General features: G+C 36.2%; 1 protein-coding gene across 4 annotated transcripts in view; it reads left to right on the top strand.

The window, feature by feature from the left end:
* LOC128220453 (uncharacterized) overlaps positions 1–13,650 on the top strand; it is a 47,675-nt gene that overhangs the window by 27,593 nt on the left and 6,432 nt on the right. For all 4 annotated transcript variants that reach the window (XM_052928858.1, XM_052928861.1, XM_052928859.1 and 1 more), the window contains 5 exons: positions 5,555–5,642; positions 5,968–6,116; positions 7,306–7,496; positions 10,729–10,847; positions 12,887–12,985. In XM_052928858.1, coding sequence (XP_052784818.1) covers positions 5,555–5,642; positions 5,968–6,116; positions 7,306–7,496; positions 10,729–10,847; positions 12,887–12,985 — 646 coding nt within the window. The remainder of the gene's footprint in view (positions 1–5,554; positions 5,643–5,967; positions 6,117–7,305; positions 7,497–10,728; positions 10,848–12,886; positions 12,986–13,650) is intronic.

Genomic DNA, 13,650 nt, shown 5'->3' with positions numbered 1-13,650 from the left:
GTTTCCAAAATAAAACTTTGACAGTGCTCCGTCAGACGGCCGTATTATGAAAAGGTTTCTCGAAGTGTTTTAAGATACTTAACTCTCAATCAAACTCTTGTAAAAGACCGAAGGCCGGGTTCCGTTAGCGGCTTGGATTGCGCTATGTTTCATTTAAAATGGTGAAGAAATAATGAATTTATCTTTGTTTAAAGTCTTCATTCGAGGCAAAATGTTGCCTTCCGACGTAGCGTTTATGACACACACTGAGTAACACTGTTCTGCAAAATGAAGCATGTTTTCAAACAAGTATAAACAGTAGAGCTCGTATGTAAAAGTGATCTAACTGACATTGGCTCACTCATTGACAACGCAAAGTCTGGCACATTAAGTGTGTTTCGGATGAGTGCATTCGATTACTTTTAAACACCCGCGAAAAATGAAATTTTGAACGATGATTGCCTATCTGAAATTACATTGACTGCAAATATAGGTTGTATTTTAAATGAACTTTTAATGATGGTTTATCACTGTTACAAGCATTATGTTCACGTTCTACATAGAATCATTCTACATTGAATCATTCTACATTGAATAATTCTACATAGAATCATTCTACATTGAATCATTCTACATTGAATAATTCTACATAGAATCATTCTACATGAAATCATTCTACATTGAATCATTCTACATGAAATCATTCTACATTGAATCATTCTACATTGAATCATTCTACATTGAATAATTCTACATTGAATCATTCTACATGAAATCATTCTACATTGAATCATTCTACATGAAATCATTCTACATTGAATCATTCTACATTAAATCATTCTACATGAAATCATTCTACATGAAATCATTCTACATTGAATCATTCTACATGAAATCATTCTACATGAAATCATTCTACATTAAATCATTCTACATTGAATCATTCTACATGAAATCATTCTACATTGAATCATTCTACATGAAATCATTCTACATTGAATCATTCTACATTGAATCATTCTACATTGAATCATTCTACATTGAATCATTCTACATTGAATCATTCTACATTGAATCATTCTACATTAAATCATTTTCAATGAAATCATTCTAGATTGAATCGTTCTACATGGAATCATTCTACATGGAATCATTCTACTTTGAATCATACTATATTGAATCAATCTAGATTAAATCATTCTACATTGAATCATTCTACATTGAATCATTCTACATGAAATCATTCTACATGAAATCATTCTACATTGAATCATTCTACATGAAATCATTCTACATTGAATCATTATACATTAAATCATTCTACATGAAACGATTGTAGATTGAATCATTCTACATGTAATCATTCTATTTTGAATCATTATACATTGAATCAATCTAGATTAAATCATTCTACATTGAATCATTCTACATTGAATCGTTCTACATTAAATCATTCTGTATTTAATCATTCTACATGGAATCATTCTACATGGATTCATTCTTCAAGGAATCATTATTTTCGATATCTGACGGTATTAAACGTGAACGTGAACCCCTCTATATTCGACACGAAAACAAATTAAAGCACCGCATTTACTCGGCACTGCGGGGCCACATGGAAGGTAAAAACACAGCACACATTCCCCCCTCCCCCCGCTATCCCCGGTTTACCCCCGGACCTGGGGGCCGTGATTACAATTGACTACATATACACAAAACTTCACTTGCGGTTTTCAACGTTTACGGAATCCCGAACGGTATGTCCTGGAACGATCACGCGGCAATCATGTGACGACGCCAATTCTATATTTAGATGTTCTAATGAATCATAAATCCAACTGCTTGTTCTCTGAATAATAGAAAGTGTAGATATAGTTGTGTGATATTGCCTTTATTTTACAAGCATAGGCGACTTTTTTTCTGTACAATTGGGAATTCGCACTTTCGTCGTCTAAATATTAAGCACAAACTTATGTTTCAAATTAAAGGGAAAAACACATTTAAAACCATTTATTACCACCTTTAATTTAATATCCAAAAAGAAAGAAACAACGAAATACATTATTACACCTCCCTTCCACCCTGCAACGCTAATGAAGAACTAATACAGGTATATAGAGCAAACAAAAAAAGATATGATACAGAATAGCACGACAGACTATTGGTGCTGTCGCCGACAAGGACCTGTTGTTTGACGTCCTAATTACCTTGCACTCCAAGTTGCAGCAAGCTTTTGTTCAAAGACGCAATAGCGATATGAAATATGAATAACTAGCTGCGTTTATATTCTTAAAATTTGCTCATTTGGCTAATTCGCTCTCAGGGGCAAATATATCCTTGTCGGCAAATCTGCCACTTTTGTATAAGTATGACTCAATATAAAGCAAGTGAGAACATTGAACATTTTTTGAATAAATAACCAATTCATTGTGTAAAAAAGAACGTTACATATGATACCAATCTCCGGGTTTAGTGCCACTCTTATTATTTATATAGCGACATTATATTGCTGATAATATCGCAGTAATCTCTGGAATATAATAAAGAAGGCTGTGTCTATCAAATCAATTAAACTTGTCATGCTGGAGAAAACATCTAAAGTAAGCATTTGTTTCATTCCTACGCTCTTTCATAGAAAATCAAGAATGTGATTCTTGTTGATAGTTTCTTGAGTACCAGCTGAAATAGGTGTGCCATCGCTTTTAATGTAATGCATTTGAAAGTTGAGCATTCCAATTTGACAGCATGTGAGTTTCAAGGAGTGACAATACAATAATATGATGCACAAAACTTGTGCTATACACATTTGCTTTTAGTATACTGTATATTTCAGTCCATTTTAAAACCAGTCTTCAGAGGAATTTTCCCCACCTCTATAATTGGGGCAGATGTGTCCCCGATGGAAAACTTCCCCCGTGTGAACTACGTTCACAAGAACATATTATTTATCCTGAGGATAAATTTGTCCCCGATGGAAAATCTCGTCATGTGAACGCTACATTTGTTTTGAACGGGAAGGACTCGTTCACATAGTTGATTGTGGCAACGAAAACTTTTTTATTCTTTTAATAAAAATTGTTTTATTTTACCTACTATTATGAAACGTTTACCAAACAGCAGCTGACGTACTCATTTTGAACAAAATTTTGAAAATTAAGCCTTTAATCATTCGACTTTCAATAGCAGTACAAACGCGTTTTTGACTAAATGAAACATATTTCGTCACACTTCTCAGTATAATTAATTATTAACAAAAGAGCTATATTTTTTCTAAACAATGTATGACCATTTAAAACATCATTGAGTCCCTTTAAAGAGAACGTGTTCAATGTATGTAATCTCAACACGTGTATACTATGTACACACTGAATGCAGGTATTATAATACAGTATTGTATTTCAACTATACGATATAAAGGAAAGCCAGTTGGGATATGCTAATTGCCAAATGATATTTGCCAACAGGTCCCGATATGTGTGAATTGCAAGCTGGTTTTATTGCCACTTTCTGTTTGCCAGTTGACATTTCAGGTTGTGTTTTTTTATTAAAAAGTATATCTACCCCGATACCTTCTTTTATAAGGAATTTGCGGTTATTTCTGAGTTAAAAATACTTTTATACCATTTGACATCATAATATTACCAAATATTTACACCCCAACTTCCATTCCTTGAATGAACTGCCTTTCGGCAATTGCGTTCATCAATCGATGAACGCAACATCTTCGGATATGTTCGGATCGTAACTCATTACTTAACAATATACATGAAAACTATTGATCTTGTTATTGTTTGTATTGTATCAGCAGGTCCCGTAAAACAAAAATCAAGATTTTTGAAAGTGTAAATTTATTATATTTTAAATGTATTGTTGCCATAAGTGTTTCAATTTTACGTTTTAAAGTGATTTCAAGCGGTTGATCTTTTCCCGCGTTATTGTGACGTCATTTGGAAAAAATGTTTCCGGTTACAGTCGGGTCGTTCTATTTACAGAATGGGTAAGAACGGATTACTGAAAGGTTTTCTTAACTGAAATGAAGTATTTTTTTAGCAATTCTTTAATGAAATAATGAACTTTTGGTGTAAATATAAGGAATTAATTACGGGGTTGATGTCATTATCGGGGATATGAACGCAATTGGGTTGGTCAAAGTACGCGTAGAGTTTCGGACTCCTCACGTACTTTGACCAGTCCAAAAGCGTTCATATCCCCGATAATGACATCAACCCCGCAATTCATTCCTTAATTGACAAATGACAATTGGCAAACACCTTTAAAAATATAGAACGGGTTAAATAGTATTGACATTAAGTAATTGAAAATTAGCATTTAGTTTTCGGCAATGAGCAAATATCAGATCAGCCTTACATACATGATTGTAAGTAACCGGAGTGCTTACAGTTTACTAAAGAGGTACACATGCCTGTTTGACGTTGTTAGACAATGTTGTAAAATAAAGAGTTAAAAGTATACAACGCAACTAGGTTTTGTCAAATTGTAACTGGCATAAAGCAATTAGCAATTGGCAAATAGCGAATCGCACGTTTAACATAAATTAGCAATTAGTAGATATCAAATGGCAAATAGCGAGTTTCTATATTCAATAGCAACTAACCATAAGCGATTAGCAAAATAACTTTTGGCAGATAGCGAATCGCATGTCTCAAACGATGTCTCTATAACCTGTCACATTTCATGATAAACTGTTTATGAGGGCTCTCCATCAAATAAGTTTCCCGATTATTTTTTTGCTGACAAGAAAAGCCTCATTGCAAATATGCTATAATAAGAGCGGCATATATGGTGTTTTGTGTAGATCAGCACATTTTGAGGTCTACTTTAAGTTGATGTATACATATTTACTTTATTTAAATCTTTATTACGTGCATATACTTTAGTAACATTTAAAATACAGTAAAACATCAACTGTATTAATTTCACGACTTAAACACTGAAAACGCAATTTTCTGATACAGTACAAAACATAATATGTATTAATTAAAGGTCATAGACTCATGTGGCAGAATTGTGGTCAAAACAGCGATAAATACAAACTTCATACATTTTTATCAATCCGAATAACAGACAAATTATACAAAATCAATAAAACAAATGTTACATGCTCCAGGTAACCCTTAAGTCTAATTATGTAAACATATCAATACGTTTGAGTACCATCGAATAACAAAATGTACAATGCCATTAATCATTGAATTTCGATCTGTTGGTTTGTTATGATGTCATCTTAATTCTAAGCTAAACAATTCAAGTATCCCATATTTGCTGAGGGATAATCTTTGGCAAACTAATTGCATATCTAGATACACAAGATAACCTTTCACTTTACCTTTTTCTGATAATTTCATTTGACAATACCCTGTCGACACTGGATGAAAGTCGTGATTATATAGGTCATCGATCCGCCGTGCTTCTAATAAGATTGTAAAATAAACTGTAAACAACCCTTTGACAGTTATTTAAAGATATATTGTCATGCAATTTATCTTTTACCTTTTTATTTGAATCTTTGTAATAATTTTACGTTTCTTATCCTGTTATTCTTCTGTATTTCCAGAGATCGTCGCCGACGTCATACGTCACTGCGAGTTTGAACGACGTCACAAGAATGACGTCCTCATTAAGCAAGGCGAGAGCGGAGACAAGTAGGCACATCTGTTTTACTGTTGATATGTTTCTTGTTTACATATCTTAATTACTTAAGGTATAATTTTCTAATCAATCTTTAAATATTACTTATAGTGTGTTATTTTTACCTTAAAGGCTCTAACAAATGACTGAACTTAGTAGAACCTAATGTAAAATGACATTATGTTGATTTTTGTCCTTTAATCAAATTGATTGTGGCACCTTTACGCAAACAAGGAGTTAATTCCAGTATTGAACGGTGTCTTGTACTAGAAATGGTCTGTATTTTCTTCTCACACCTTACAACCAAAGGCTTGACTGCATCACCGTGACGTTTTTCAGATTGTACATTATCCTGAAAGGGCAGGTCTCCATATACGTCATCACCGACCAGAAAGACACCCCCCGGGATGTGTTGGCTCAAGTTGATGCAGTGTGTAGCAAACACGACTTGGAGAGGGAAAACTTGGGACAGTATGTGTGGTCCGCCGGTAAGTTAGAGAGGGGTTAGTTGCTGTAATTGTTGTGGATGTGGTTTAAAGCTGCACTTCCACATATTTACCGTTTTTCCAACTTTTTTATTTTTTGTCTTGGAATAAGAAATCTTTTGCGTAAATATCTGCTAACCAGTGATGAAAGACTGCTGACAAAAGATCAGATCGCAGATGTTCATATTTTATCACTGGTTTGCAGATATGTACGCAAAAATTTGCTCGTTCCAAGACAAAAAGAAGTTGTCAAAACGTTCAATCGGTGAGAGTGCAGCTTTAAGACACACCCCGATAATAGTTGGGTGGTTTCTACATTACATACAATCGACCAAACCCTGACCCCAGCCCGAGTGACATCTGAGATTAATTAATTAGCCTCTTATATTAACCGCCTACGTCCGCAAGTGACTGTTATTTAGACTTGACGTAATATTTGGTTAAGGCGTATTGTAAGAAGCTTAGGACGATACCATGTTAATACGGTTTGTAGCAAGTGCGACCTGAAAAGAGACAATTTGTGCCAGATAGTGTGGTTACTCGGTTAGTCGGGGCGAAGCTACAGGGTTGCTTTTATATGTTCATTATCTAAGACACACCGATATATTTCTTTAGCTGAGGAGGGGTATATAAACCAAGACCACATGAGGGTTAGTCTAAGTTTGGTTGGCCGGTAGGTAAGGGTAAATCGCTTAGCCTGATTTAAATCAATAACGACTGACTGCTGATAAATTACTGAAATACATATATTAGAAAAATAATTAGACAAAAGAAAATGTTGACCACTAAATCAAGTTTGAATTAGCATAACAGTAATATTTGATATATGTCCTGATGTTTATTACAACGAAGAACATTTCAATTTAATGAATTTATTATAACCCCTTGTATTGATGGCCTGATCAAGGCGCATGTTCATATTGTATTACATGTAAAACTACATGTACATGAAGGTCACCAGTCACTCAAAAATAGTTCCATTGATATCGTTTAAATCATTGCCATACTCAACCCGCGCCTACAAACGTATCCGAACCGATACGGAAATTTCCGAGAACTTTTCGAAGAACGCAGATTATTTGAAATATATGTTCTTTATACTATACATGTGATATGTCCGTTGCCTTATAATCTAATTCCAATACATTTTATTCAGTTAACAATTCAAACTCCCCATTACGTTTTTTTTCAGGTGAGGGTAAATCATTCGGCGAGGTCGCGCTGCTCAAAGAGGACTGTATTCGGACAGCTACGGTTGTCGCGGACAACGAAACGGACTTGGTGGTGATTGACCGGGCACTCTACAACAGGAGTGTCCGCGATGTCCTGGAGAGAGAATACACACAGAAAAACGAATTTGTAGACACAAACCTGTTGTTTAAGGTAAGTAAAGTTTTCGAAAAAAAACATGTTTCAGTCGAGTTCATATCAAAGATAGGGGAAATTAAACCAATACGGAAGTATCATGATGCCCTTTTCTTATTTACCACATGCCTGTAAATCAAAACATGGTTATTCCATCTCAGACCATTGGCTACTTACTTTCCATCGTTATTGGCTTTGAAGCCGAATGGTTTGTGATTTAAAATATGGCCTGAATATGCTCAATGTACTTGATGTACTTTTTTTTACATTTTTACTGCATTGTTTGTAATTCTACACCGGATGTGGTCACTTTATCGCATACATAATGGTTTCGTTGAACCGTTTTTTTCTTGTGAACTTCACCAGTAGAACTTTCTTCCCATGCATGGTGTTGGGGGTCGTGAAACACTAGGATTGAGTGTTATATACTTTGAAACTGTTCAATGGAATACTGAATGTATAGGACATTTAGTTCAAGTGTTCTGTATCAAGTACGCCGTGCAATAACTGGTTATAGAACCTTGTTTTATTAGCTAATTCTAAAATATAAAATTAACATAATACATGGTGAATTTTTATCTATTAGTACATGACTTCCTATACAAAACACTGGTCATTAAGTTTTGCCTTATGACCGGTCAAAAGTTCGGTAGCCGGTCAATAATTCCGAATGTTCTTGTGTGTCAAATGCTTTCTTTTGGTTAACTGAATATCTTCATTTTTTCTATGTTAACAAATATCAAAGCTATTTAATAGTAGCGATATGGAACTGCTTTTCAATTACTTAAACGGTATATTACGTTTATGTATCGCTACTTTTCTAATTAGATATTCAAGTTCAAATCGAACTGTGGTTCAAATGCACGCTGTTCGTTCTTTATGTCTTAAACAGGTGTTTGAATACATTTTGCGTAGCAACAAGGGGACTTACACTGAAATATGACGTAGATTACCAGTATACTTTTAGTCGATGATATTATTATTATATATATATTATATATCATTAAATACCTTGACAAACTTTTGGAATTTAGTTTTGAGATCATGTATTTAACATTTATTGAAATATTTGGCGGTCATAGTCAGAACTATTTGCACTCAGTCGTGGAGGGACTAAGTTTACTATTGCCTCGGTATTAGTTTGCTTATCCTTACTCACCCTCGGGCAATAGTTTACTAGTCTTTACTCGATCTCTAAGAAAAGCTGACTGGTTTTTACTCTACCTCGGGCAATAGTTCACTGGTCCTAACTGTATCTCGATCAATAGTTCACTGGTCCTTACTCTACCTCGGTCAATAGTTCACTGGTCCTTACTCTACCTCGGTCAATAGTTCACTGGTCCTTACTCTACCTCGGTCAATAGTTCACTGGTCCTTACTCTACCTCGGTCAATAGTTCACTGGTCCTTACTCTACCTCGGTCAATAGTTCACTGGTCCTTACTCTACCTCGGGTAAAAGTTCCCTGGTCCTAACTCAACATCGGGCAATAGTTTACTGATCCTTACTCTATCTTGGGTGATTGTTCACTGGTCCTTACTCTATCTCGGGCAATAGTTCACTGGTCTTACTCTACCTTGGGCAATAGTTGACTGGTCCTTACTCTACCTTGGGCAATAGTTCACTGGTCCACGACTTCGGGCAATAATAACTGGTCCTTACTCGACCTCGGGCAGAAGTTGACTGGGCCTTACTCGATCTTGGGCAAACATAACTGGTCCTTACTCGGTCTCGAGCAATAGTTACCTGGTCCTTACTCTGCCTCGAGCAACAGTTTACTGTCCTTACTCGCCCTCGGGCAATAGTCTGCTTGTCCTCACTCGCGCTCGGGCAATAGTATCTGGTACTTACTCGGCTTCAGGCAATGGTTTACTAATCCTTACTTAGCCTCGATCTCTGGCTATAGTCCACTGGTCATTACTCGACCACGGGAAATAGTTGACTGGTCCTTACTCTGTTTCGGGCAACAGTTGACCGGTCCTTACTCGGTCTCGGGTAATAGTTGATTGGTCATTACACGGTCTCGGGCAATAGTTGACTGGTCATTACTCGACCTCGGGAAATAGTTGACTGGTCCTACTCTGTTTCGGGCAACAGTTGACCGGTCCTTACTCGGTCTCGGGCAATAGTTGACTGGTCATTACTCGACCTCGGAAAATAGTTGACTGGTCCTACTCTGTTTCGGGCAACAGTTGACCGGTCCTTACTCGGTCTCGGGTAATAGTTGATTGGTCATTACTCGGTCTCGGGTAATAGTTGACTGGTCATTACTCGGTCTCGGGCAATAGTTGACTGGTCATAACTCGACCTCGGGAAATAGTTGACTGGTCCTTACTCTGTTTAGGGCAATGCTTTACCAGTCCTTACTCGGTCTCGGGTAATAGTTGACTGGTCCTTACTCTGTTTAGGGCAATGCTTTACCAGTCCTTACTCGGTCTCGGGTAATAGTTGACTGGTCATAACTCGACCTCGGGCAATAGTTTACTGGTCTTTATTCGACTTCGGGCAATGATTTACTGGTCCTTACTCGAACTCGGGTAATAGTTGACTGGTCATAACTCGACCTCGGGCAATAGTTTACTGGTCTTTATTCGACTTCGGGCAATGATTTACTGGTCCTTACTCGAACTCGGGTAATAGTTGACTGGTCCTAACTCGGTCTCAGCAAATAGTTGACTTGTCATAACTCGACCTCGGGCAATAGTTTACTGGTCCTTACTCGACTTCGGGCAAGGTTTATTTTTCTATACTTTGCTTCGGGTAATAGTTTACTGGTCCTTATTACCCTAGGGCATAACTAGTAGTTCACTGGTCTTTATTCGACCTCGGGCAATCATTGATGACTATTGACTGGCACACCCTCGCATAAGTCTGTAACTTATATTACTATATAGTATAAGATTGACATTGTGCAGCCTTTATATGGATAGTGTATGTCTACTGTCAACCGATGACAATGTTTATCAGAGTAAAACACTTGCTGTTTCAATGTAGGTCTCAAATATAGTATGAAATGTATGTATAGCTGTATTTTACGTTCTCTAAGAAACGTTTGGAAAAACAGTTATACATTTATACGTTATACATACCGACAAGTGCAAATACTCATTACCGTTAATCGTACATATATCTAGAACACACGCCTCATGTAATGTTCACTGTCATAAGACAAAATTAAGGGAGTAATTAGCTTTTACATTATGTTTAAAAACTGAACTTCCCTCTCTGGAACACACGTTGTCTGTTTTCAGAACTGGCCGGCTCGACAGAAAAAATTGCTGGTTGTGGCGCTTAAGAAGGAGACAGCAAAATATGGCAGCCAAGTGATCCGCCAGGGGGGGCCTGCTGATCATATGTATTTTCTGCTTAGGTGAGTGTGTTACTTAGTAATACTTATTGACTTTGATTTATTACTATTGACTGTGAGTGAGAGATTATGCATGAATGTGTGTGTTTATTAGGCAAGAGATGTAAACATTGATCCGAGCTAAAGCAACACAGTTCGTAATGTTGTAAGTATTTGTAAGTATTTAAAAGGTGTATGAGAAAACTAATAAAATATACGTGGAACTTGTACTGAAAGTTTCCAAATGAACGTTCTAGTCATTCCTAGGAATCTAAACCCGCGTTTGTCAAACAGGTGGGCCACACAACACGCGTTAACTCATCTGAAGATACGAATAGGTGCGATATTGAAGTCTTAGTTTGTAATGCCTATATAAATACGATTGTCTTCTTATTGTCAAGTATTCTCTTATATTGTACATGATCGTGGGAATCGCTTATTTTTTTTTATAAATTTTGTTTAATAAGTGTACTTTAAAGTACATGTTAAAGCATGTTTAAAGCCAGAAAAAAACTTTGCAGCAATGTTATGTGATACCTTATGTTTAAATATGACTTTGCATTTTTGATTGAAACAAGATTGTACCTCGTATTTACAGAAATAGGGTATTTTAAGACTGTTTTTAAATGATATCCAACCCCAATAATTTATCATTCGATCTGCATGTGTATAATCAATAACTCATTATGACTAAAATACAGCCTTAATTGTTTTTTTGTGGGTAATCAATAGACCAAGAGCTCCACTGGATCAAATTTCTTATACTTAAACATCAATGCGTGCATTGCGTTATCCAACAATAGTGGAATGTAACCTTACTTGATTGTTGACTTTCACATTATCAGACGAGATTGAAATGTCGTCTGCACTTGACAAGTAGCTATCTCCACTTGAAGACCGTGCTGAAAGGCTCTTGAGGTTCATTTTCATAAATGTTTATGATTGATCGATGAACTGCGACTACCGGTGAATTATTGCAATATCGCATGCCGCCATAACTGCATAAAATTGCACTTCGATAAACTAGTAAACTAGAATGTTTTCCCAATCATTTTGCAGTCAAATACTAACTTGAGGACAACTCTTGTGCACAAACTTACGTTTAATATTGTGAAGTTATATTTCTTTTGCCCGGCAATTCTGAATTACACCTGAGAGAGAAACACTTCATTAACTTTTATCTATATTAGAAATTAAAATGTAGCCAACCTTATGCATTTTAAGTAATAGTTACATGACATGAATTGAAATCTTAATGATTAAGAATGGGCTGAGTGAGCGTAGCGAACCAGCTTTTCATAATCATAAAGATTTAATTCCGGTCGTCTAACTGACTAAGATTACAACCTCATTGGCAAACACATTGACCGGAAGTGTGTATATATCAGATGAGCGGCATTTAAACATTTTAACACCCACGAAAGTTGTTTTTCTTTACAATGTTACTTTAGGTCATCTAACGTACTAAGAATACAACCTATTGGCAAACACATTGTCAGGGAGTGTGTATCAGATGGGCGGCAATTAAACATTTAAACACCCGCGAAAGTTGAAAGTCTTCAAAGCCTAGTGTAAGGAATGTTTGGCATGAGAATCCCCTGCTGTACATCTCCTGCTGATTGCACTGGTGTCACAGTAGGGGAAAATTTCCTTATTCGTTTATTGGGTCAGGGCTATTTAGGGTCCATTTCTATCATAAAACATCCCAAAATGCACGGCAGGATACCTAGATCGGAGATCTGATAAGAAAATTAGGCAATTAGATTGAGATTAATTAACAGATGTTGTGTACAAATACACGGTTGTTTTTTGTTGTTGTTTTTTTTGGTGGGGGTCACTTAAAGAAGGCTTAAACTAGGCCTTTAATGATTAAGCCTAGTACTTAGTGATTACCTATCTGCAATCTTATTTGCTGTAAATGTAGGTTGCATTCTAATTAATAGATAGATGACATTAAGTAAATTCTTATTGATTAATAATGGGAGGAGTAAGCGTAGCGACTTTCTTAATCATTAAGATTATGCGCTCACATTATGACGTCACTGTTAACATGACTATTCCAGTGGGGAGATCGAGATCACGTGTGACCAGAGCCAGTTCAAGGGCCAGTTTGAAGAACAATGGCGCGATATGGAGACATTACTCCCAGGCCTGTTGCCAAGGTAACACATCATGTGTTTTGATAATTGGGCTTTATGTCAAACGAATAAAAAGGGAATTCGTTATTTTTGGTCATCATTTTTATGCTGTTTTATTAAAATCATGGATTACCATGTATCACTGTATTTATTCTGTTCCCCTGTTTTCACAATTAAATAATGGTGGATTTAATATACACATCAATGCAGTGTGTGCCACTTAACCCACAGTTGAATCTTGGTGCCCTCGATTGTCACGACATTACCGTACTACTAGTGGCATACATATGCAAAGCAGACGATAACATATGGTTCCGAATTCTTACCAACGAAACAATTTATTGCACCGGATGTTTTCATCGTCTATGTTTTTTTAATCAAACTATATGCTCTCATTGTTTGTCTTTGTGGTGCATCTTTAGATGACGTTTATGACAAAAGAAAACACATTTAAATAGAACAAATTACTTCTGGCACCGTAGGCACATAGTAGAATTGACAGCGTCTAGAAACCCGTGCCAATGACGTACATCTTTCGACCGTCTTCACTCTAAAATTACATAGTTTTGGTTTTCATAATGCCAAACACTTCATCAGTCACACTATAATCTGTGTCTGTTATGTAATGCATCAGATAGTTTTTTGGGGGATTGCATGGAATTGCGCAGAGTTGCACATACCACATCAGC

Source organism: Mya arenaria, chromosome 15, assembly GCF_026914265.1.
Source record: "Mya arenaria isolate MELC-2E11 chromosome 15, ASM2691426v1".
In the NCBI taxonomy this organism is placed as follows: Eukaryota; Metazoa; Mollusca; class Bivalvia; order Myida; family Myidae; genus Mya; species Mya arenaria.
The sequence above is the reverse complement of the archived record's forward strand: the minus strand, read 5'-3'. Positions and strand labels throughout refer to the sequence as shown.